The sequence below is a fragment of the Agelaius phoeniceus genome, chromosome 1 (assembly GCF_051311805.1).
Source record: "Agelaius phoeniceus isolate bAgePho1 chromosome 1, bAgePho1.hap1, whole genome shotgun sequence".
NCBI lineage: Eukaryota > Metazoa > Chordata > Aves > Passeriformes > Icteridae > Agelaius > Agelaius phoeniceus.
In genome coordinates, this window is record NC_135265.1 from 9,161,442 (window position 1) to 9,186,764 (window position 25,323).

The 25,323-nt window shown below is 39.8% G+C and overlaps 1 protein-coding gene across 1 annotated transcript in view; it reads left to right on the top strand.

Moving 5' to 3' along the window:
- The first annotated feature begins 1,774 nt into the window (after nt 1-1,774).
- UBE3C (ubiquitin protein ligase E3C) overlaps nt 1,775-25,323 on the top strand; it is a 73,179-nt gene continuing 49,630 nt past the window's right edge. The window contains exons 1-10 of the mRNA XM_054638292.2: nt 1,775-2,137; nt 12,871-12,924; nt 15,682-15,756; nt 16,410-16,556; nt 17,235-17,350; nt 18,790-18,947; nt 20,963-21,116; nt 21,894-22,114; nt 22,396-22,550; nt 24,287-24,474. Coding sequence (XP_054494267.2) covers nt 2,072-2,137; nt 12,871-12,924; nt 15,682-15,756; nt 16,410-16,556; nt 17,235-17,350; nt 18,790-18,947; nt 20,963-21,116; nt 21,894-22,114; nt 22,396-22,550; nt 24,287-24,474 — 1,334 coding nt within the window. The 5' untranslated portion in view covers nt 1,775-2,071. The remainder of the gene's footprint in view (nt 2,138-12,870; nt 12,925-15,681; nt 15,757-16,409; nt 16,557-17,234; nt 17,351-18,789; nt 18,948-20,962; nt 21,117-21,893; nt 22,115-22,395; nt 22,551-24,286; nt 24,475-25,323) is intronic.

Consider the following 25,323-nt stretch of genomic DNA (forward strand, 5'->3'; position numbering starts at 1 on the left):
AGTTAAAGAGAGCATTGTGCTCTTGGTATGAACAGCTGCAAAGCATGTACATCCTCTCCTGATGTGGGTGCTTGCCATTTGTTTGCTGTGTTATGCTGATGTGAGAATTCATGAGCTAGAGCTCGTGAAATCAAATTTCCACTGAAGGGAATGAAAGCTGGATTTGGCCACCTGTATTTATTTACCATCTTGAGTTGCAGACTGAGTAACTGCTTTTTGTTACTGTTGTTGTCCGCACCACCTCTGTATCTGGAGGGATGCAGTCACCCTGCTGAAAAAATGGAGAATGGGCTAAGAAATGTAAAGTAGCCTCAGGTGTAATTTCACCATTCTGGTCTGCTGCTTTTACATTACAGTGTTTTTCTCTTTCCACTCCTCATCAGCTGAGCCCACCTCTATCATGCGTATTTTCCCAAGTGTATTGTCATGGCTACACAGAAGCCTGTATTGGTGTGTTCAGTCTTCACCCTGATCAAGAAGCCTTTGCAATAGGGCCATGTCCATATCTTCATAGAGAAGAAGAGGTTCAGGAATAACCTGGTGGCCAAGGCTAGTGGCATCCTGGCCTGGATCAGCAATGGTGTGGCCAGCAGGAGCAGGGAGGTCATTCTGCCCCTGTACTTGGCACTGGGGAGGTCCCACCTCGAGTGCTGTGTCCAGTTCTGGCCCCTCAGTTTGGGAAGGATGTTGGGATGTTTGAGTGCATCCAGAGGAGGCAACAAGGCTGGAGAGGGGCTGGGAACACAAACCCTGTGAGGAACCCCTGAGGGAGCTGGGGGTGCTCAGCCTGGAGAAAAGGAGACTCAGGGGTGCCCTCATCACTCCCTGCAGCTCCTGAAAGGTGCCTGTGCTCAGCTGGGGCTGGGCTCTTTCTCCAGCAGCACTGACAGAACCAGAGGACACAGTCTCAACCTGTGCCAAGGGAAGTTTAGGTTGGGTATTAGGAAAAAGTTTTTCACAGAAAGAGTAATAAAGTTCTGGAATGGTCTGCCTGGGGAGGAGGTGGAGTCACCATCCCTGGATGTGTTTAAAAAAAGATTGGATGTGGCACTGGGTGCCAGGGTTTAGTTGAGGTGTTGGGGCTGGGTTGGACTTGATGATCTTGAAGGTCTCTTCCAACCCAGTAATTCTGTGAATTCTCTGAATTCTTATCTCTCCCTACAACCCCCTGAAAGGAAGGAGTAGCCAGGTAGGGGTTGGTCTCTTCTCCCAGCACAGGACGAGAGGAACTGTCCTCGACTTACACCAGGGGATGCTCAGGTAGGACATAGGAGGAATTTTTTCACAGAAAAGGGTGACTAAACATCGGAATGGGCTGCCCGGAGAGGTGCAGTCACCGTCCCTGGAGCTGTTTAGGAGCTGGATGTGGCACTTACTGGATGGAGGTGTTTGGTCAAAAGTTCGACTCTATGATCTCAGAGGTCTTTTTCAACCTTATTTATCCTGTGATATGCTTATGCTACTAAAAGTACAAATTATGTGTACACATATGTGTGCGTAGCAATTGTGGTCCCGTAGCCAAACGACTCTGAGGAGGGCAGCCCTATGCCAAAGCCCGGCTGGACCCTCAGCTCGGTTCTCGCCCTCAGCGCGGCCCGTCTGGGCAGGATGCGGCAGCGCAGCCCCAGCCGGCCCTGCACATCCGTGGGCAGCTCCGGTGGATGCCGGGGCAGGGAAGTTTCCCGTGGGGCAGGGAAGTTTCCGTGGAACACCCGCAGCCGGGAGAGCCGGGACAGGCGGGACAGCCGGCGCGGGGCGGGGCGGCGGGCGCGGCCGTGTGTCGGGAGCGCGGGCGGCCGCCATCTTCTCTGCGCGGCCGGCGGGAGCGCTGCCTCTGCCCCCTCCTCCGCTCCCTCCTCCTCCTTCTCCCTCCTCCCACTACGCTCCGCCGTCGCCGCCGGTCAGGAACGGGGCGACCGGGATAGCGAAGGCCGCGGGGAAGGCGGGGGACGGGGGAGCAGCCCCGCGGGGGCGGGCGGGCCGCGGGGCGCCAGCCCGGGGGGTTCGTGCGGCCCCTCCGCTCGCCCTGCCGGCCGGCCGGGCCCCGCTCCCCATGGGATAAGCTGTAAACATGTTCAGCTTTGAAGGGGATTTCAAAACAAGGCCCAAGGTGTCCCTCGGAGGAGCGAGCAGGAAGGTAAGGAGCGGCGCCCGGCCGTGCCCGTGTCTGTGTCGGTTCTGTCGCCCCCCGCCCTGTTATCGGTGCTTTTACTGTCGGGCCTTCAGAAATGGGAGCAGCGATGACTAAGGTTTAATAGAGGGGAAAAACCCTCCCCTCCCGATGATGTGTATCTCTGATCTCCCTGCCTCACTGTTATTATTATTTTTTGTATAATCAGGCCACACCATCCCAGGCTTGTAGTGTAGTAAGAATTGTGGGAAGCGAGGAAATGTCTCCTTGGCTCGTCCCCCCCCCCCGCAGGCGATCGATCGATCCCGGGTGCCGCGGCCGGTGGCACCTCCCCGGCAGTCGCTCTCCGGGTCTTCCAAGGGGAAAGGACTCGGAGCCCTCCTGTCATTTCCCCGCAGAGGGAATATCTGGCGTGGACCTGCCTCGCCGGGGGATGTGGGACACACACAGCCTCACACAACCCCGAGTGCTGGGGGAGGTTCGTCCACGTGAGCCGGGGCCGCCGGGTTGGTCTCTGTCAAGTTTAGGTTCAGTCAATTTGTCGTGCGCAGGGTTAGTAGCAGTTAATTGTCAGCTCCACCAGACTATTTGATTTCCTCGTGTTTATTGATGGGGAAAGAAGCAGAATGATTTATTCGGATCTTGCTCATTGGGCAGGGTTAGCAAATGTTTAGTCGAGCACTGAAGGGCACAGGACTTCGGAAGAACGACAGAAAGGACAAAGTGTTTTTAGAAGTGGCCTGATCTGTAGGGGTCACTTTAATTCACCGTGAAAATACTGTCTCCCCGTTGTCATTGGAGATGGCTGTGTGGGAAGCCAATGAGTGTTTCCATTAGTATTTTTGAATTTTAATTGGGTAAAAAAATAAGTTTTTATTACTGTGCAGTAAAAGCACAGTAATAAATGTGCTTTGATCCTTGGAAACTTTTAAGGTTCGGCAGTACAGTGAGGAAATGAGCAAAAATACTGCAATCTGTGATACTAAAATCACAGTGAAGTTTGCATTTTGGCATTTTGACTTAATACGAAGCGATTGTATACAGAACTGTATTTAGATTATACAGCTTTTCCTCTGATTCATCTTCTGTTTATCTTAAGACATGTCTGTTCATTAGGTCACGTAAACTGGCATTACATGAGTCAAAATGCCATAAATACTCCCCAGCTTAAGTAGGAGTTGGCAGAACATGCCCTGGTCCTCAGCTGTACACTTCAGGTACTTTGCAACTTTTGACCCTGACTTGCTCATAGTGTTTCTTGTTGCCTCCTACAGAAGTAAGCAACCACCATATAACATCTTCTTTTACACTTAGCAATTCATGAAAATGTATCAGAATTATGTCTATTTTAATTATATGGGACAAATTTATTAATGTTATGCAGGCATAAAATTTCCAAGGGCGAATATTAGCATGTAAAGGACTGGAAACTGAAATTGATGCATAACCTTCACTGTGTGCAGCAGAGGTTGTGGTTCATGATGAGATTGACACTGACTGGTGCACAGATTTCATGATTCTACATGGGTTCACTGAAGTGCTTGTGCTGCATCAGTGCAAATCAGTTACATGCAGCTTTGGGCATCATGGTTACACAGACATCCTAGAGTGTCCTTGAAAGAGCTGCTGATTTGCAGAAGCTGTGCACTGTACTAAAGAAAGAATTTATTTAGACAGTAATAAAAATGACTTCTAAATGCAGTTTAGCTGAACTTCTGTGAAAATGTACTACAACGGAGATTGCTGTGGGAAATGTTTGTGGGTTCCATGTGATGCCTTAAGATTTTAGCTTTTGTATTTTTCAAATCCTATACTGCATTAGTGCATAGCTCTAAACTCCATTAAAATGTAGTTAACTGTCTTCACATTTTGGTTAGACAAAACAGTCTGTCTGGGCCTGTTATCCAAAGACACCCTACAGCCTCAGGCTGTGAAAAGTATAAACAAAAGTGATTGGGGGGGGCAAACTGGGGGAATAGGATTCATTACCTGAAACTGTAATTGGAGGCTTAACCCCTGATATGTAAGCAGACCAAACTTATATCTGACTGAAAAACTCATGACTGTTGTTCATTTTGGGTGTAGCCCCCTGGGGAGGCTTTGTCTGCTCTTAATGTACCTGAAGGCCCTTCATTAAATATATCTGCTTTTATCTTTTAACTTTGTCTGGTCTCTGTTTCTAGGTGAGCCTGAATTAGGCATCATGTGAGTTTCTCATTATTTCACATCATAGGCATGTTTCTCATATGTATTGGCTTCATTTTTACAGAAAGCTGAATTGTAAATTATTTCCTTCCAGCTTTTGGTACACATACAAAAACCCCTTATTTTTTTGACAAATGCCCTTGCCCTCCCAAATGGTGTATAACTTTAGAAGGGTTAGCTGTACCTCTGCCATGCTTTTGGCAGCTTGCATGCATGCTTAGTGCTGCCTATTGTGATTCATTTGGTGGAAGGAGGCATCATTTAGAAACACTGGGGCCATGCAGGCTGCTTAATGCTAAGAATAGCTCTGTACCCAGTTTGGGGAAGTTTCCCAAAGTGGTTGCACCACTGCAGAACAATGACAAAAACCTGTTTGAGGAGCAAGTCAGTGCTAAAGGTGCCAGTGGGGCCTGATGTGAATACAGCTACACCAAAATAGTGGTCAGCAACACTCTTAGCAGTGTGGTTTTGCTGATGGAACTGAGCTGCAAACAGTGACTGTGTTGGTCACAGCTCACATGTGCTGACACCTGTCTGGCACTGCCATGTGTGTCTGTAGTGTTCCCTTAGGCCTCACAGGGCCAGACTTCAATGAGTTCTATCATTAGGAGCACGATGATAGAAGTAAGATTGGGGGCTTGCATAATTGTGGCAGTTAGCTACTGAGTGTAATATGCCTTCTCATCACTAGCCTATATGGAATTTCTGAATTACAAAACCAGAGAGCTTTGGGTCTGGTTTTGAGCTGTTCGTATCTTATATTCATGTGTGTTATGGTCTGAATTGTGCATGCTCTTGAGAGGCACTTCAGTCCACCCATATCAAGCATCACTTGTTTTTGTTCTAGTCACAGGCTGCAAATTAATGTTCTCAAAATTACTACCTCAGTGACTGATCCTTTCAGAATATTATTGTAGCGTTATAATAATCCATTGTACAAAAGTGCAAAAATGTAGGTGGCATTGCCAGTGCTTGAACTTTTCCTTTTGTACCTACTTTCAAGAATCTGCTGATTCATCTGGACTGTTGGCCCTGTTGTATGTGTTTGAGTGTGTAGATAAAGGATTTTATTTACAATGTGATAATCTAATTTTAGAGGGATTTATTTATTTTTATTTTTAGTGTCACTTTTAAAACGTGGTTCTTTGCTTTATGAGGCTCTTCAAAAGAAATTTTCAAATTTAGTTTAATTGTAACTGGGCAAACCACATTTGTGCTTCTTAGGTAAAGTAGCCTCCAAAAATGAGTGCTGTTATTGGAGTTCAATACAGGAATGTCTTGAATCACTCATGGACATTTTGTGCAGGACAGTAATTGTTGCCTGCAAGGCTGTGGCTGCAGAGTCTGTGGTGTGTTAGGCAGGAAATGCAGAGCTGTGCATCAAGGGCTGGCTCGGGCTGCAGCTCAGTCTGGCCTCACCCAACCCCACTGTGAGGGGACTGGAGCAGATGGTGCCTTCACCTGGCTGCTTCCCAGCCCATCCCCTGTGTCCTGTGCAGGGAACATATTTCTGCTAGGTGGAGTGTCACCTGGCCTTCTGGGGACAGCTGTCACCTGTCACTGATTTTAGCATGAGGTCGAGCACAGCACAGAATTGGTTTAACCACGTCAGCCTGGCTTGGGACACTCAGGCCTAGTGTTACTTCATTAACTTCAGTAATAATAAGAAAAATTTGAGGTAGCAATGCTTTAGTGCATCCATGCAGGGGATCCCCAGGCCAGTGCTGAGATGTGCAAGGGGCTCTGTAGTTCCACATTGTTTGATTAAGTTGTGAAATGTATGAATGACACTTTGGAAGTCTAACGGGAAAAATGGGTAAAAGAATGTTAAGTCAAATGTACAGTATCACTTGAGCTGTCTAAACCATGCTTTTACAAATCCCAAGATTGTTTAGAATAGAGTATTTTTAAGTTATAATGCATTATGAGATGAAACCCCTCCTTTTTTAGAATTTGTGATACAGATGAGTGAGCAGGGCCACAAAAATGAAAGTGAAAACAACTTCATGGAGTTTGGGGTTCTTTTTGATCTTTGGCTTTTTTTGTGGCAGACATAGAAGCTTATTAATGAGCAAATATTGATGACTCCATCTGTATTTTAAAAAGTCTTAGTGATTTCTTTTAATATGGACATTTTACTAATCAGAGATATTCAATTTGCAAAGTTTGTTTATATTTTAATTTAGTAGTTTCTGATTTGCTTTCTTAAATTAGTAGCATGACATTAAACATTAGATTGTTTATATTCCCCCTGCTTTCAGCTGAAGTGCAGAGGTAGAACTCCAGAAGCACCTTGTTTGCTCTTTGTTGTCCACATTCTACGCATGAAATAACTTCTCATGGAATTAAAATTAAAATTTTAGAAACAGTAGGCTGTAAAATTGCCAGTGCATGGAGAGATCTGCCCATGTTGGGATTGGCTGTTGTGGTAGATGCCTGTAGGATATAAGTATTGTTGGCACAGGTAAAAATCAGTTTTATTTCTCTCTTACTGATGGATTGAGGAAAATAGGTAATAATTTTAGGAAGGAATAATTCCTCTTTTATTATAACTTATTTGACCCTACACCATGCCACAATGGAAGTGAAATGATGGTAAAGATTTATAGTGTGGGAATTCTAGATTAGAATTACAAATTGAGTGTTTCTTTTTGGATGGTGGGAAAGAATTGCAGTGCTTTGCTCCCTGCAGACCTTTGTCCTGTCAGGCACATGGTGTAGCTCTGTGGGCAGGTACACACCTCACCCTGAGTCAGCTGGAATCTTGCAGTGTCACAGCCTAAGTCTTGAAATACTCTTGGAATTTCAGATCTGTGGCATGGAAGCATGAGGAGACTGTCATGTTGTAAAAGAATGGCTGCCTGTCAGTAGGAAACTACACAGTTAATGCATCCTTGATTCTTAGGCATTTTTTTATCTCTCTCTGTAACAGTTGAAATTCTCCTCATTTGAAAGCAAGCTACAAAAGATCAGTTGTAGTTAGCTGACGGCAGTGATTGCGCTGTTATTTTCAGTTATGTGCTGGTTTTTCAGATTCAAATCAAGAATTTCTGCTTTTATAAATACATTTTCCCCCCTTGTTCCTGAGAAAATGATGAGTCACAGAATGGTTTGGGTTGGAAGGGACCTTGAAGATTACCCATTTCCAACCCCTTGCCTTGGTCAGGGCCACCTTCCACTAGAAATAGCTCACCTACAGCTCTGTGTACAATACACATCTTAAAAATCATAATAGGGACAAACTGAGCATAAATGTAAATGCAACTTCCTTGCATTCCAGTTGGCCTCTAGAGCCTCCAATCAAATCCTGTTCCCCATTTGTGGTTTTGTGGGTACCATGATAGAAGAGGTTCCAGATCCCTCCTACATCCCCGAGTAAATTTCAGCTGAAGTTCAGCTGAGGTGTTTTCTGACAAGCACTGTGGCATTGACTTCAGTTAGGCCAGGCTTTGCAGGGCCAAATGCCTCTCCTGGGCACAGTTCACACTCCCTTCTTCTGCAGGATTGTCTGCTCTACATAGAAACTTATCTGATGGTTTACATCATTATTAAGAAGAATCACAAACTGGTTAAAAGAGAAGATTTCAGGCTGCTGAACGTACTCAGACATGTTCAGTGGAATTTAAATTGTTGAGGTTCAGTTCAAGTAAGCCTTTTAAAATGCAAATTTCTTTTACTGTTTAGATTAAAAAACCCACTTGGAGTTCATCTTGTCTAAAATAATGTCAGGAGATTGAAACATTGTTGAGAAGGTGGGGGATATTTCCCAGTGGCCACATTTATTCTGTAAAAATAAATGTTAAAAATTTTTCCATTTATTGTCTAGAGTTACTGAATACTTGTGTTGAAAGGAATTTTATTCTATAAATTGCTTAGGTCACTTCATTTATTTTGGGAGTTGTTACTGATTTTTATGTGGTTCAAGTTAAATTCAGCTGTAAAGTTGTGTTCCTCATTTTAAGGAAAGAAAAAAAGATTCAAGTTCCTGGATTTTGTAAATGAAAACCACACAAGTTTTTATAATTGTCCACAAAAATTAAAAAAGGTCAAGTGTTTGTTTTTTAAAGAAAATTTCATAAAAAGTCATGCCTTGTACTTTGCATGACCTCTTGTAATGTGAAATATGAAGCATTCTCAGCTACTAACCAAAATAAACCCTCTTAATTTATAAAGAAACATCAAGCATTTATTAATAATATTAAATTTTTGCTTCAGTGTGTTGTTATTAATTAAAAAAAAATTCATGTTTAGCTAGTACCTTAAAATAATTATTCAGTTTCATCTTCACATCTGGGCATATTTAGGTTTTAAATTTATTTGCTAAAAGATAGCAAGTAAATAACTGTCCAAGAATGCTCAATTTCAGATTTTAGCAGTCAACAAATATTAGAAGTGTTGAAGAGGATTTAATTATGTATACATTTTGTTTTTCTGAATCTGGATTTGAGACAAGAGGGCTGAAAGTTTCTCTCAAGACAAAGTGTTCAAATGCAGAAGGAAAAGAATAATGGTTTCTATATTAGTGTACCTTATTCAGTCTTTGGCTAGGATATGTGAAAGCTAGGAGTTCTGCAAACATACTTCTGCAACTAGAAAGTGTATTTCAGCAAAACAAGGATGAGAAAATGACTTGAATTCAACTTTGTTTCTTCATGATGGATTGAACTGCTGGTTTTGAAGCACTGACATTGACACTGTTCCCTTGTCAGATGTGGCTGTTCCCAGCTGCTGCCTTAGAGCAGTTCTGGAGCTTGGCTGTGATGAACAGCACAGTACATGGGAGTGGATGTCATCCCCATGAACAAATTAACATTTTGGATGTCACTCAGCATTTCTTTGGTGGCAGTCACATGTTTTCTTTTCTTTGTACTGTCCTCCATCTGCTTCTCTGTTTTCACCTCTTTCCTCTTTCTGTCTTACCCTCGGAGTCATTTCTGTAGTGTTGCTCTGTGTTTTGCTGTCACATACTTCTCTGCTTTCTTGTTTCTTTGTGCCATGCCCCACAGAAAACTTCTCAAATGTGGTTTTTCACAGTGCTGCAGCTCACATGCTAGAGCAGGAGGTTGGTTGTCTTTTCTCTCTTGGAGAAAGCATCAGGCAGAAAAGGGACAGCCAGATGTGTCCTACATTGCCTGAAAACTCATGGATGGTGTACTTGGGTGGGCAAGCCCTGAAGGAAAATGACTACATCATAAAAAGTCAGGACTGTGATTCAGGGAATGGCTTTCACTCCTTTTGAGTTAGGGTGACAGAATGAGGACAAACTCAGGCTTTGTTCCCCCTACCTTGTCTGCTTGCCTGCCTTGAAAGAAAGACTCAACACCAGATGTGTGCCTGTCTCGCAGGAGAAGAAAGCTGGTGGCATGAGCAGCCGAGGAGCAGGGCCGGGAGCGGGAGTGAGCCGGGTGTGATCTTTGGGGGTTCCTGGGCTGTTTCCTGTTGTGAGGAGCTCTGGCAGCAGCCGGGTGGGATCTTTGGGGGTTCCTGTCGGGCCCTCTCCTGCTGTGAGGAGCTCTGGCAGCAGCCGGGTGGGATCTTTGGGGGTTCCTGGGCCCTCTCCTGTTGTGAGGAGCTCTGGCAGCAGCCGGGTGGGATCTTTGGGGGTTCCTGGGCTGTCTCCTGTTGTGAGGAGCTCTGGCAGCAGCCGGGTGTGATCTTTGGGGGTTCCTGGGCTGTCTCCTGCTGTGAGAAGCTCTGGCAGCAGCCGGGTGTGATCTTTGGGGGTTCCTGGGCCCTCTCCTGTTGTGAGGAGCTCTGGCAGCAGCCGGGTGTGATCTTTGGGGGTTCCTGGGCCCTCTCCTGTTGTGAGGAGCTCTGGCAGCAGCCGGGTGGGATCTTTGGGAGTTCCTGTCGGGCCCTCTCCTGTTGTGAGGAGCTCTGGCAGCAGCTGGGAGTGATCTTTGGGAGTTCCTGGGCCCTCTCCTGTTGTGAGGAGCTCTGGCAGCAGCAGAGGTGCCGGAGCTGTGGCTGTCGCTGGCGGCAGTCGGGAGGCTCTGGGTGGGAGTTGTCAGACGGGTGTCACTGCAGTAACGCTGTTGTCGCTCACAGCCAGCCACAGAACAACAGCTGCTGAGTTCAGCTCCTTTCCACAGTGCTGGTTGTCAAGGGCCAGTTCAGGGAGGATTTCAGAGGTGACTGCAGTTAACTCTCTTTAAGAAATGATTTTGATAGAATGCCCTTTGTATTGGAAGATTATTTCCTGTTTCTTTTAATCTCTTTCCTACTGCAGGTTTGTTTTGTTTTGCACATGCGTGGTTACTTTTTAATTTCTGAAGAGGCAGTGTGTTCCAGCTTGGTTTAATAACTCTTTAAGGGGATATATTTTTATTGAGTTTATTTTAAATGTGTTCTTTAGTCATAGTTATGATCTGTATATGTCTTGTGAACATGAGTAACAGTATTATTTTACCCATAGTAATTTGTTAAAGGTGGGATGTACTTATACCTGAGTATTTTATTGTCTTAGGACAGTTCTTCTATTTTGTTTAATTTATACTCTAACAAATTGGCATTTTTCTTTGCGAGTACTCAAAGCAGGTACGTGGCTGACTAAAAACTTAACTTTTGTTAGTTTCAGAGTGGATTGGATTAAAGACTGATGGCTACAAAGAAACACACTTCTTCATCAATGAAAAGCTGGTGATGCACTAAGGATACACTGCCATTTTACATCTCCCTCCCTCTTCAAATGATTTAAAATTGTTTGTTTCTGATAAACCCTCTGACCACTTATTTTCCTTTATTTACTAATAATTTGTGTTGTCTGTCTTTGCTTGTGTTTTTTCATACCATTCTCTTCTCCAGTCACACGTAGCAATTTGTTTTCCCTTTCCTGTATTTTGTTCAGCTTTTTCTTTCTGCTTTCTCTCTGAAGTGTAAGGACAAATTACAAAATGTTTTTTCTAAGCAGAAATGCACTTTACATGGTGCTTTCTGCAGCACAATAATTTCTAAACTGGGACATTTCACCAAGTTCTTTAATGCATCAGGTATCAGCTGTTGAAAAAGTCCTGAAACTTTAAGCCATTTGTTGGTTACTAATTTGTCTTTGTCTTCGTGTGTGCCTTTCTGTACTGCTTGAGTGGTGATACATCGTCCTTATGCATGGATTTCCTTGAGTTTGTTTGTCCTGTGTTTAACACATGGAGCAAACCCTGTCTTTAGAGGGCAATAGCTGTAGTTTAGTGGTGTCTTTGGCCATAAGTACTGTCTTTAGAGGAAAGATGGTTAACCTTCTTGTGGGCTTTTTTTGTTTTTCACTCTCTTGATGGTCTGTTAGAGTATTCTCTATCCTAAAGAAACCCAGAGAATGATGACTTTGCTTCATCTGTAACCTCAGAAAAGAGGTCCTGAAGAGTTTTGCTCTCATTTTTGTATCTGCTGATAGACACTGAAGAAAGTATTCCAGCACAGTTGTTTCAGCTGTACTTAAATATTTTATAAACATTTGTTTGTCAACTTCAAATTGATTTTTCTGCATTAAAATACAGTACGTTTTCAGCTTGAGTGTTTTTTAATTTCTTAACTTCTCTAGGCTAATATGGGCATACAGAGGAAGACAAAGTTGTCATTTGTGTCAGTGTCAAAAAATGAAAATAGTTTTCTTAAATCTGCTGTGTGTTTTAGACTGGATTTGGGAAGGTGCTAGGGTACTTTCATCTCCCGTTGCCTGCAGTGGAAACTGAATACTGTGCATCAAAATTGAGTTATTTTGTATATTTCCTTGGAAATTACCCAGAACCATCCAGTAAGAGACTCATATATTGTAATCTGTGAGTACTTGTACAAGATTGTGGTTTAAAAGCGAATGCCTGGTTTTTCTGTTGTAATAATACTGGGTTTTGAGGCCTCATGAATACTTTAGTATTCTTGTCTTTTTCTGTGTTGGTGAGATCACTGTCCTGAAAGTTTTGATGCATAGCCTTAATTTGGGTGAAGAGTTCAAAATTTTTAAAGAAAAAATTCCTGCCATTTATGCTGTGTCTCTCTTGACATCTTTTCTGGACAAGCTTTGAGAAAAGGAATAAGTAAATACAAGAGCTTTGTGCTTTTTTGTAAGTTAGACAAAAGCAAGGGGCTTTGGAGCAGGATGTGATTGCTCTGAACATGCCACAGCTTGCTGTGTGCACCTGGGCCAGGGATTTATGTACCCTCCAGGCAAAGAAAACACTCAGACTTCTGGTGTGATCTGGTGGGACTGGGACCTTATTGTGCTCCAGCTCTGCCATTTGTAAATGGCTGATGTTTGCCAGGGTGATTGGGATGCTGAGAGCACAAACATGGACAGGGATCAGTACAGTTTGCTGCTCTTTGTGGTCCCTTTTCATAGGGACATAACTTCCTCCATCACTGTTCTTCTGGGAGGGCTGAATGCCAAGTATTTGTGAGTTCAGAAAATTATTAACACCTACTTTTCTCTATGTTTTATGTGTTATGCATTTGGAGCAATCCCTGAAGTCTGCATTAAATATCCTGAGCACAGCTGAAGTGTGTTTGGATGAAAATGCAGTAGTATCTTTCTTTGTGTCTTCCAGGAAGAAAAGGCTTCTCTCCTTCATCGAACTCAGGAAGAAAGGAGAAAACGAGAGGTAAAGTAGCCTGTAAGCGTTTGCCTGCCTGCTGGATTTTCCCTTGCTGTTACATTTACAGTGCAAAGTACTTCTGCTGCTGTCATACTTAGTTCAGCAATGTTTTCTTTCAGTTTGCAGGTTCTGTATAGTCTTAAAGTATGCTTTAATTGGCAAAAGAATTTGAGTGCTTTAAACTGTTCCTTAGAAGTGCTTTTCATCTCAAAAGAAGATAAGCATGCACTGGGTGTAAAGGGAAATTTCCCTTTTATTTTGGTGTTTATTGGATCTAGTCTTTTTTTGAGAAAAGATAAGGATTTGGCTAGTAAATTGCAAATTTTACCTTATTTATAATCTATTCCTATGGATTAGTCTCAGCAAACTTTCTTCTGCTCCTGGTTCTGCTATGGTTTCTTGGCTGACCTTTAGTACTTCACTTCCCCAGTGTGTACCTCACTTCTGTGAAGGTAAAATCAGAACAGTGATTCTTGAATTCTTTGAAAAGAATTAAATTAAATACTAAATTTCTTGACTTCTTTGAAAAGAATTCAAGAAAGCTCAAGTACTTTGAAATCACCTGATAAAGAAGGACCGGTGAGAAGCTGATGTGTGAGGCTTTAAGCAACCTTAATACTGATTTATGATGGGAGCTTACTGCTCTGGAAAATTCAGGCTAGAATAATGCAAAGGAGGAACAGGCACTGAAATGAAGAACCCAAAATTTAGTAGTATGGAATTTGAATCAATATGTTAATTTTGTCATTTTTCCCCACCCCTTCTATGTAAGTTGAAAAAAAATTGGTGTTAAATACTGATAAAATACATTAAATACATTAAAAAATGTAACTATGCAGGTTTAATGCTCATGAAAACAACTCTTTGGCCCTTAAAGGTGTGTTTGACCTGTGCTCTGTTAATCTCAAGTTCTGCAGTTTCTGTGGACAGTTAGTGCTTTTTTCCTCTCCAACATGGGTGTGTGGTTATGGACTAAGTTGAAGTATGAAAGTACCAGGATTTCACCCATTAGTTCAGAATTCCATGTTATGGATCAGCTTTATGATCAATGAGTCTTTAACAACACGTGTAAAAATTCTTTGTGGTCCATAAACGCATTCAGTTGCTTGGCTCTGTCCTGTGCAAAGCTGATGCAGAGCCACCCACTCATCCCAGTGCAGGTACACATGTGCACACAGTGATTTGCTGTGGCATGGAGCACATTTTCACCAAATGAATGACTCCTCTGAGAATAAAATCAGCTATGGCTTTTAAAAACTGCCTGTAGCAGAATCTTAGCAGTGACCTCAGACTTAAAACCTGTGCAGTTAGGAGTCTCTAACTGACAGTTGTGTTCTGAGATAAAACCAGTACCTAGAGAGGAGGAGGAGGAGTTACCTGTGTTTTGGTTGAGCCTTACATTATGGTAATGAAGAGACACCACCTCTCTGAAACTCTCTCCTGATTGCACTTTTACTGTCAATATTTTGGAGAGAGAAATACCCTTTGGCCTATCAAAATTTTGATTTTCGTCCATGATTTAGAGGCAGTCTTCAGGAATCTGCTTATTCAGATAAGTTGCTTTAAGAACCAGGGTTTTCCAAGAAAAATAAAACAGGCCTTAAATAGCAATTTTGTCTGGTGTTCTCTGTGGTCAGTTCAGGTCCTGCTTTTAACTTGGACATGTCTTTATAGGACAATAAATTGGAAATCAAGGATTTGGGACTTGAAAGTTTCTGTGAACTTTCCAAAAGTATTTTAATGAAATTTATGAAAACATTTTGGTGTTTTGTTTTGTCTGATGATCCCCAGAATTATAGGTTTGATATAATTTAAGGATTGATTAGGTTAAAATTCCTCTTTTTAAAGCAGGCTTCTGATCCTTGTACTTTTCCTTCAGCCACTCCTTTGTAGCTCTAGGTTCATGAACAACTCTTTATTTCCCCTCTTTTATTCCCTGAGAAACCACATGGACATTGTTAGAAATATAATTACAGTAGCTACTTGCCATAGATATTTATTGTAATGGGATATGCCCAGGGTGTTGTCAGGGAACCTTCCAAGAGCTCTTTCCATAGCATCTCAAGCAAGCTGGCTTTCAGCTCCTCAGAGCCATTGTAAAGGGGTGATTTTTGCTACTCTTTCCACTTTCTGAGGGAAATGTCATGAAAGGATTCACTAGGTATGTCTGGTTTGGAAAAGAGACTAAGAATTTTTATTAATTTATATATTTTGCTTCTGTGCCACAGTGAGCTTTAAGCCTCATTTTCATTTTGACAGTGGTACTGTCTCCAAATAACTGATGTTTTTTATTGTTTTCCCCACATCTAAATTGTGGCAGCATCATAATGCTTTTATATTATTTGAGTAAAAACAAATAAGTGGGTTGTCAGTGTTTGCTGCTCCATGCAGAAAGAGGAATGATGTAATTGGATTTGATGAATCCTTCAACATTTTTCAACAGAATGTTAAGACTTTGTCTAATAAAATGCATTAACCATAAAGTGATGTAAGCTAATAAAATATTTATGTTGATTTCTGCAGTATTACATACTTTATGTGTATTAAATACTCTTTTGCAATATTTAAGGTAAATTTGCATTTTAAAAAAAGTATTCTCACTGATTTATGTGTATTAGGCACAAACATTGAAATAATTTGACTAATGATTACTGTTTGATTTTCATTAAAAAGCCATATTGAATACAAATATATTTGGTAAAATAGTAGAAATTAAAGTCAGTCCTATGGTGTTGATTTCAGTTTTCTTGCTTTGTTTCACAGGAAGAAAGGCGGAGGCTGAAAAATGCAATAATAATCCAGTCATTTGTAAGAGGCTACAGAGACAGAAAACATCAAGTCAGTACATGATTATTTAATTAGAAATATGTTAAATAGTTTTGTTGAAAATGGAACTTTCTTGTAATAAATAATTTCATTGAAAAATTGTTTTGAGTATTTGAGAAAGTGGTTATTCTTTTTTCCCTCTCAGCATTTTCATTTCAAACTCAGTGTTTTAGTAAACAGGTGTGTATTCTGCAGTGCATGGATGTGACTGGACCTGAGTGGGATCCTGAAATGTTTTTTTAGCTGATAAATGGGATAAAAAACATTAGGTATTAAGAACTTTCACACACCAGTGGAGCTTTTAATTTTATTTTTTTTTTACAGTATGATTAAGGTGATAGTTTGAATCAGAAAGTTGTTTTAAGTTGCTGTTGGGTAGATTCTCCTAAGAGTTTTGTTTAAATTCGTTAACTTGAATGAACTGGACTAAAATGTTTGATGTGATAATGCTTGATAAGCAACAGATTTGTTGCAACCGGTTTTTCTGAGTTACAGAATGGAGTTATGGCTTCAAGTATGATACCATGTGTATGTTTTGGTATCTTAACAAATATGTGCTGTATCTGTGTTACTACTTTGCAACCTCACTGGATGGGAAGCTGAGATTTTGCTCTGTTGTAAATCATAACCATTACTGATGTACTGATGCATGTTTTGTTTTTAAGTCCTCTATCCAAAGAAGTGAATTTGATCGCTGTGCTAATTTGGCTCAGTCTGGAGGAACCTTTTCCACTGCTAATGGAGCGAATTTGACTCTCTTAGTTCGCCAGTTACTCTTTTTCTACAGACAGAATGAGGACTCAAAGCGTTTGGTGAGTACTGTTACATACTTTGATCTGTAGTACTTGTACTTCATGCACTTTTAGAGTAGTCTTTCACTTCAAAGTGCACTTTTCACTGCACTCTGCTCTTTTTCATTTAGTCACAGTAACTTAAAATTAGATTTTACGAGTGCGTATGCTCACACTCATACATAATATGTGAAATGAAGCCTTGAAAAATCCTGTGTGTATTATTCACAGGAAGTTTTAAAAAATACTATGCATCTATTAAGATTTTAATTTTAGACAGTATTTCTACTTAGCCTAATGGTCATTCCCAAGGTGTTTGGGTGGTGATTTTTTTTTCTCACTGTTCAGTATGGCTGGCATATCAATTGCAAAGTCACTGCCAGCTTCACAAATGCATGAGTAAGTGTGATTCGTAGTGGCTGTTAATAATGGACATTAAAGAATTCTGGCTGTTTAAAAACAAAAAATTACCAGATGGTGTAACTCAGTCTTAACTTTGAAAGTTTAGTACTTAGTGGTTGTGGAGCTTATAATGAGTAACAATTTTTTTTTTCTCAACTGAACATGATGCAATCTGAGTTTGTGTTTTGTAAGTCCTCCAAAGGTATCCATAACAGCATTGAAATATCACTGTCTGAGTTGTCATAGATGATAGAACTTGTCATTATAAACTGTTAACTTGTGCATATCTTGTTGCAGGTATGGATGTGTCAGAATTTAATTAAACAGAGTTCTCAGTTTGTTAAGCAATTAGATGGTCCAGACAGACTTACTTGCTTATTCCAAATAAAAAGACTGTTGGGGCTGTGTTGCAGGTAATTTCTTTCTTTTTTTTTTTTTCCTATGTGCTACTATGTAGAAGGTGTTCAGAAATTATGTTGGGCACTTGTTTGTTTCTTTTTGCAGCAAGTGAAGTATTAAATGTACATTAATTTTATGTAGAGGACTGTTTATATTGTATACGTGTCATCCATGATATTGAATACCTGTTCCTATGTAGAACAATCAAATATTCTGAAGCTCTGTTAACTTTCAAGTTCAACATGTGCTTAAGGGATGCTGGCCTAGGATAGGCCTGAGTATGTTCTTAACTGTTTTTGTATAGTGAAATCATTGACAATATTTGTGGAAACCAGGTTTTCTTGGGAACTGATAGTGTTCAGATATTATTATCTGGAGTAGTGTTCCAGAGGTATGCTTTGGATGGATGTTGTTTCAAAACTAATATAATTTAATATGGCTTTCCTCACACTTTATTTTGAACTGAAGGCATATTGAGGAGTTACATTATTGGCTTCAGCATTAAATTTGTTATTTGTAGTGGGAGGATCACAGGAAGGTAAATCTGTTAAGTGACTTGAATATCTGGCAGTTATTGTTATTCTATTATTAGAAAGCAATATGTTTGTTCTTGTCAATAATAGGGACTAGTTACACTCTGCAGAACTTTAAAATACTTGTTTTTTATGAAAATTGTTTCATTTAAGTCACTGAAGCTTATGTTCTTATAAGTGTGTAAACTGTATGTATGAGGAACAGTGACACCAGATTCTAAAGAAGACTTGGGTGGTGAGCTTTAAATTCCTTGTGTAGTGGGACACAGATGTGGTGCCACTGCATGGAAATGTACATTTTCACTGCAGTGGAAATTGTGGTTTTGTAAATGCAGCTCTTAATATGGATAAGGAAGAAAGCACATTGTTAGGACAATTCAGCCCATGTACATCTTGTGCTAAAAAATACTTTGAATCCTAAATAGGCTCTTAGTCATCATAATTCCTGTGGTTACTGGTAGCTGTTACATAAGCAACTTGTTAAAAGGGTGGGAATGGTTGTATTTTTAATATTTCAGTCTGTAATCCAAGACATACTGTATTAGTTATGCACATGATGGTCCCTAACACCTGTTCCCAGCTTGTGCTGCTCTGGGGCTTCCATGGCTTCATTTGTAATGTGGTTAGTGGTACATGTTGGTAAAACATGTATTATTCTTTCCTTCTCTTCTAGTTTATGCAGTAGACCTCCAAATTTTCAAATCACTCAGAGCAAGAATTTAATAGGATTTAAAAGTAAAATGCCATATTCATAGATACCTGAAAATCAGGAGTTACTATTATAAAGATTCCAGCAAAAAGATGTAGCTAAACCACTGAGAGCACCTGGAAACCAAGTAGATAGAAATAAGTTACTTTAAGGTGAATGTGTGGTGAAATATGAGAAATATCTTGTTAAATAATTTTAATTTCATTTATAGGCTACTGCAAAATTGCAATGATGACAGTCTGAATGTTGCACTTCCTATGAGAATGCTTGAGGTATTTTCATCTGAGAATACGTATTTGCCTGTTTTACAAGATGTCAGCTATGTGACATCATTAATTGAACAAATTTTGCACTACATGGTTCAAAAAGGTGAGTAGCTAGGAGCCAGAAGTTCTGGGAAGTAATCAAAACTTGAATACCTGAAGCTCATATTGTTTAATAAAATTTTTGTCTTTACAACAGACATGATGAATAAAGTGCTGCATACACTAACCTATGCCTTAGGTGAATATTGTCCTTGTAACGAGGTCATGGCTTGAGAAATTACTACTTGATTTCTTTGGAAATTCTCTTTATAAATTGAATATTCTGCTGAGTTATTTATAGAGACTTGTAGCACAGCTTTTTATAGTAGGTGGATATTGCCTAACAGAAGTTTTATTCCAGTAGATGTTTAACACTGTCACGTGGACACACACACTGTTGCAGATCTAGGCCTCAGTTGTGTAAAAGTTGATCATTGTGTTGCAGTACTGTTCTCTGTAAATGTTAATATTCATTATTGTTCTAGATTGGCATTAGCTTTTCATCCTGCCAGCACTCAGACACCTTAGCAGGGATGGTGGCCTGGCTTTTATTTCTCTCCTGCCATCATGAGCAAAACTGTTTGCTAAACTGCAGTCAGTGACACCTGTGCAAACATACCAAAAGTTAATGAATTGGATAGTTAACACCCAAATGATGTTTAGTTGCAAAGAAACTTTATTGCTCCGGGAATGTCCAAAAGAAATTATTTTGCCTTTTTGATATGGTGGCTTGAGTTTGCATAACTTGTGGATCATGAGGAAAGACAAAAACATTGTGAAATAAATCTCTTGGATCCAGCCTCTTTGGTGTAAAATGCAGAAAAACCATCTTCCAATCATTGGTTATGGGAATATTTTAATGTAATATTTACAGTACATTCAGTGGACTTGACTACTTAATCCTGTTACTGAGGACTGTATCTTGAAGTCACTATGAGGAAAAAAAATTACTCTTAAAGTAGCACATTTATTTTATTTGCCTTGGCTTAACAAAAACTGTATGTTTGCCACATTGGTTTTTATATAGTAAATATGCATGTATTTATTCTTTTAGTATAATATTCTGTCCTCACAACTGATATATGAAAGTTTGAGATTACAGATTAATATTTTTTTCTAAATTTAGCTTTCTGATTACTTATAATGAAAGCATGAAGAAGTGGTTTTGTGCGACTGCAAATGTTCTGTCTCCTGATGAGTTTTGATGCTGAACTTGTAAAGAATCTGTTACCAGTTTTCATTAGTGTAGGTTTTGGATAGAATTTGCCTTCCATGTGTGTCTGGTCAGCATTGCTAAGTCATTCCTTTATGGGGACTTCCACTATGACAAGTTAGGTGGTCCCTGAGAAGGGTTCTTAGAGTGGACTCTCAGTGATGTGACAGTGTTTATGCATTTACAGTGTTCCTGTAATTGTGGAACTTGTGTCTCAGTTTGGGAGTTCATTGAGCATGAAGGAAGTTGGTTTAAGAAGAATGAAATCACGTGGTTCCATTTGTACTTCAGTGAGACAAAAATAAATGACTCTCTATACATGTCTTTATGGCATGGGTGATAATGCATTTTATTACTGTCTGAGAGAGCCCTGCTCTGGAAATAGTGATTGTATTCTTCAGTCTGCTGAGGCAAGGTGGTCACAGCATTGGGACATTCTGCCAGCAGGCCTCTTGTCTGTGTGGTTCAGTCATGGTTTGGAATAGAGTAGAAAATTCTTCATTTCTGCAAGAGTGAAAGGACAACACAACTAGAGTCACTCAAAGGAGAAGAGAACATCCTTGTCATAAATCATTATTTTAAAAATCAAAGTATTCACTTCATCAGTAAGAGCTGATTGATCTTTCAAAATCAAACTGACTCTGAATATCATTATCTATGAATGATTTTATAATGTGATGTTTCCAGAGAGATTGCTGATACAGCTTGTTAATTATGTGACTGTGACTTGGACTATTGTAAAATGTCTTCCTAAGTCAAGCTTCATGTAATGAATTAGAAAGTGTTTTTCAACTTCATTTGTATTGTTTTATATGGAAAAGAAGAAAAAACAATGCTGTGTTATAAGTGATTTTTTTTACTTGCAGGCTACTACAAGTCGCTTTATTTGTTAATTAACAATAAGCTTCCCTCGAGTATTGAGTATTCTGATGTTTCTCGTGTCCCTATTGCAAAAATACTTCTGGAGAATGTTCTGAAGCCATTGCACTTTACATATAGCTCCTGTCCAGAAGGTGCAAGGTAAATAAAGATAATATTAAACATTTCTGTACTCATTTGCTATATCACATGTGCCGTTTGTTGTTGTCTAGTGTCCAGCCATTCTTTCAGTGCAGTTTGTTGATTTCTTTGTACAGTAATGATTTTTTGGTAACACTGTACATCACTGAGACAATGTAGTTTCAGGTGTTTTTAAGAAAAAGGCAATAAAATGCTGAATGATGCAATAAACAGAGCACAGAGAATAGCAGGTATCAGCACACAGGAATGAGGGTGTGGAAAATTTAGATGAGAGCAGAGATGCAGCTAAGGGTAGATGAAAAGAATTTCAGAGTTCAAAAGAACTTTGTGACAGATGAGCTGAGGTTTATGGAGAGAAATTACTAAGGCAGCTTACAAGCAGAAAGAGTCAGTTGTGTAGACAGAGAGAACATAAATTCAGGTTGTATCACATGCAGTAGGGTTTTTTGTTACAATAAGATTTTGTGTAAAAGGCATTTTTTAAATGTATTTTTTTCTTCAATATTATAAAAAATGTATCTAATTACCAAATAGTTTTCTTGCAGTTCATGAAAAGTTTAAAGGATAAAATTGCATGTAAGATCATTAGGAAGAGGGTTTATTGTAAGAAGTTAATTTTTGAGAACTCTGATGTCCTGGGATAGAATTAATGGAGCACATCTTTGCAGTCCTCTTGATGGATGTGTTCATACCTGCAAAATGATCTATTATTCTATTGCTATAATTGTGGGAAATTTTGTTTGTATTTTCTATAGCAACAATTTTTCTTCCTTTCAGGCAGCAGATTTTTGCAGCCTTCACAGAGGAGTTTCTGGCAGCACCTTTTACAGATCAGATATTCCATTTCATCATTCCAGCGCTTGCTGATGTGCAGACCATTTTCCCTTATGAACTCTTTCTGAATGCACTATTATTAGCAGAAAGTGGATGTTCAAGAAGAAGTGATCAAGCCCCATGGCTTTTCTACTTTGTGTTAACAGTTGGAGAAACATATTTGGGTGAGCAAGCTGAGTAGATGATTCATTGGTTTTTTCATGTTGGAGTTATTCTGTTATAGATTTCCTCAGCATGGCTCATTGCCAAGTAAAAAGGACAGTTTGTGGATAAAAGTGTTGGAGAGATCTGTTCTGTTACCTGTTCTTACCCTTTCCATTATAAAAATGCACTAATTTGATAAGATTTGGCATAACTTGTTTTGGTCAGGTATTTCTGGTAAAATATTTTTTATAGCACATTGTGATCTCACTGATGATCTTTTGTTTCTTTGTATGTGCTGTAGGATCCCTTTCAGAGGAAGGACTTCTTGTGTATTTGAGGGTACTCCAGACTTTTCTGTCTCAGCTGCCTGTGTCTGCTGCTGGTACAGATTGTCAAGATGCAAACAGTGATTCTGAAGATGAGGATGAAGAGATCAGTAAAATGACAGCTACACCAGTAAGCAGTGCAGAATTCCTGTGAATGGGTTTGTGCTACAGCAGCAGCAGAGACAGGCAAAAACATGATCACTCTTAAGTCCAGTATTTTTCTATAGGTGTAGGAGCCTGTTTGCTTCTTAAAAACTGATGTCTGTTCCCTGCAAGCAAGTGGAACTGATTGTTAATATTAAGGCAAACTCCTTGCTATAATAATAGATCCAAAACTACAGATAGCATGTCTGTGAAAGTACAAAGCTTTTATTTAAAAAATGGCTTAAAATTCCCTTTTTACATTTTTATTTTACAGAGATTTTCTTACTCCCTATATTCTGTAGGTCCACAATGAAGTTGAGATATCATGAAATACACTGATACTCCAACTTAGCCTTTTTTTTTTTTCTCATGGAAATAACTACAGTTTTTATGCTGTAGAATAGGTCAGTATATACCCACTAACTCAAAAGCCTTCAAAGGGAAACCAACACCTGCTTTCTGTAATAATACATAGAGACACTGTTATACATAGAACTTCTTCACTATAGTTTAAACTTAGAATAAATCTGTGCTGACTTTAGCCTCTTAGTACTCATATCAAGACTTTTACTAACCGAAGTTGGACAGATGTAAATTCAGCAATTTCTTACTGGCCTTTTTGTAATCTTCAGAAGACACAGCCATTCAAAGGACATGGTATGCATGCTTTCCTTCTAGAATTTGAGCAATTTCACCATATTTAAAGTCCATTAAAAAAATTAGGAAGAGCCAGGGAGTGCTTGCAGCATTTTACTTGAGTGTTTTTAGATGCTGCATGTTACTGTCACACCAAAATCTTTACCAGTGTAGTGTGAATAAAATGCTTTCTTTGCCAGGCACACACTGTGTGCAATGTAAATATTGGCAGATTCTACTTGTGCCTTAGAGATCAGTGATGCTTAAGAGGTGATTAGGTAAAAACAGAGCAGTAATTTCTGTTCACAGATAACTTACACTAATTCATAAATTAGAAAAAAAATCTGCTCTGAGAAGGCTTTATCTAAATAATACTCTTTATTGCAATATGTTTTTTGTGTGTTTCTCCTGTGATTTTTTGTGTATGTATTCTGTATTTTCATGCATGCCTGTCTTACCAAAAAAAAAAGGTGAGTGGGTGGGCAGCCCTTCTTAAAAATTTGTAACTGGTTCATTTGTGTCTTTCAATGAGCCTGACAGCTTTGCTCAGTTGGGTGCAGGATAAAGATAGGAAATTAGGAAAAGGTTAAGGTGGACTCAGTTGCATGCCAAGAGAAAGCATTGCTCTTCACACACTGCTGGTACCAGACATGTACTGACCACCCTGAACTTTGCTGTCATTTGTTAACCCAAGAATTGTGAATGTGAAAATACTCCTTATGAAGGAATTTAGAGTCAACATCCATTTCTAGGTTTCATGTCCAATGCTGACTGATGTCAGTGGAGAAGAGATGATTATTCACATGTTTCATGCCATTTTTCCTAATGGTGTGTAAGTGTTGCAGAACATACTTACAATAAAGGCCTCAGTGAAGGATGGGTACCAAAGCTCAACACTTACCTGCCTGGGGCTTTAAGTTGGCTCTTGGATCTGATATGTTTAAGACTTGGATATACATACATGCTTCTGTTTTATTTATTGTACAAAAAAACTTCATTCTAGTTAAATTTGGAAGTATTTTTTAATAGAAATGGGGATATCATTAAAAAAAATTAAAAGTAAACTTTCCTGTGGTGTGTTTGTAGGGTGATGGCAGAATATCAGTTCAGTACATAACTGAGGAGTGCCTCAAGAAACTGGACACAAAGCAACAGACAAACACTCTGCTGAACATGGTTTGGAGAGATTCAGCCAGTGAAGAGGTCTTTACCCTGATGGCATCAATTTGCCACACACTAATGGTACAACACCGAATGATGGTGCCAAAAGTCAGGCAAGTAGAAATCATAGTCATCTTGAGCTGTAGTACATCTAAAATTTTCTTGGTTTTAAATTCCTTGTGGAGTTCTTTCTGTTCTCTTTTACAACTAGCCAAAGTAAATTAGAATTTCAGAATTTCAACAGTAATTCTGGACAAACCAAAGAGTGGGTTCTTTGTTTCTTACTTTCCTTGCTGGTCACTATGCCCTCTCAGGATTCTTGTAAGCATTTTATCTCTTCCCTTGCTCAGAGGCAGTGTTGAGTGTCATTCTAGGAGAAATTGGACTACCTTGTTTTTAAAGCATTCAGTGCTCTGAATTCCCCAGTCTGTCTGGCTAGCTGAGGACTGAAACCAACTCATTCACACCCTTCTTTAGTATATGCCAAAATCTCTTGCTGCATATTAAAATAATTGCTAACTATTGAAAATTGCTGTTTTTTGGGGAGGGCTTGGCACCTGAGATGAAAATAAAGGACATGTTCATTTGTGCAGTATTCTTTTACAAAGATTGCAGACCACAAATGTCAGAACAATGGGAGAAGATTTTTGACCTTTTTATTGTCAGACTGAGACCCATAAGTATTAACACTGTTCTTGTGCAAGTAGTTTGGAGTACCTGTGTAGTTGCTGGTAGTAAAGTAAGTATTCAGGGAATGTTGTAAACATAATTCAAACTGCATTGTAAACAGTGATACAGAAAACTAATTAGGTGCTATCTTAGCCCAATGGTGTTTATAGCTGCTAGAGGAAGTAAGATGTCAGTGAAACTGTGATTGCTCGATTAGGGTAATTAGTTCTTTGTAGACTAATTGCATTAGAGCAGGATGTGAGACCTGAAGATCATAGCAGCAGTTGAATTAG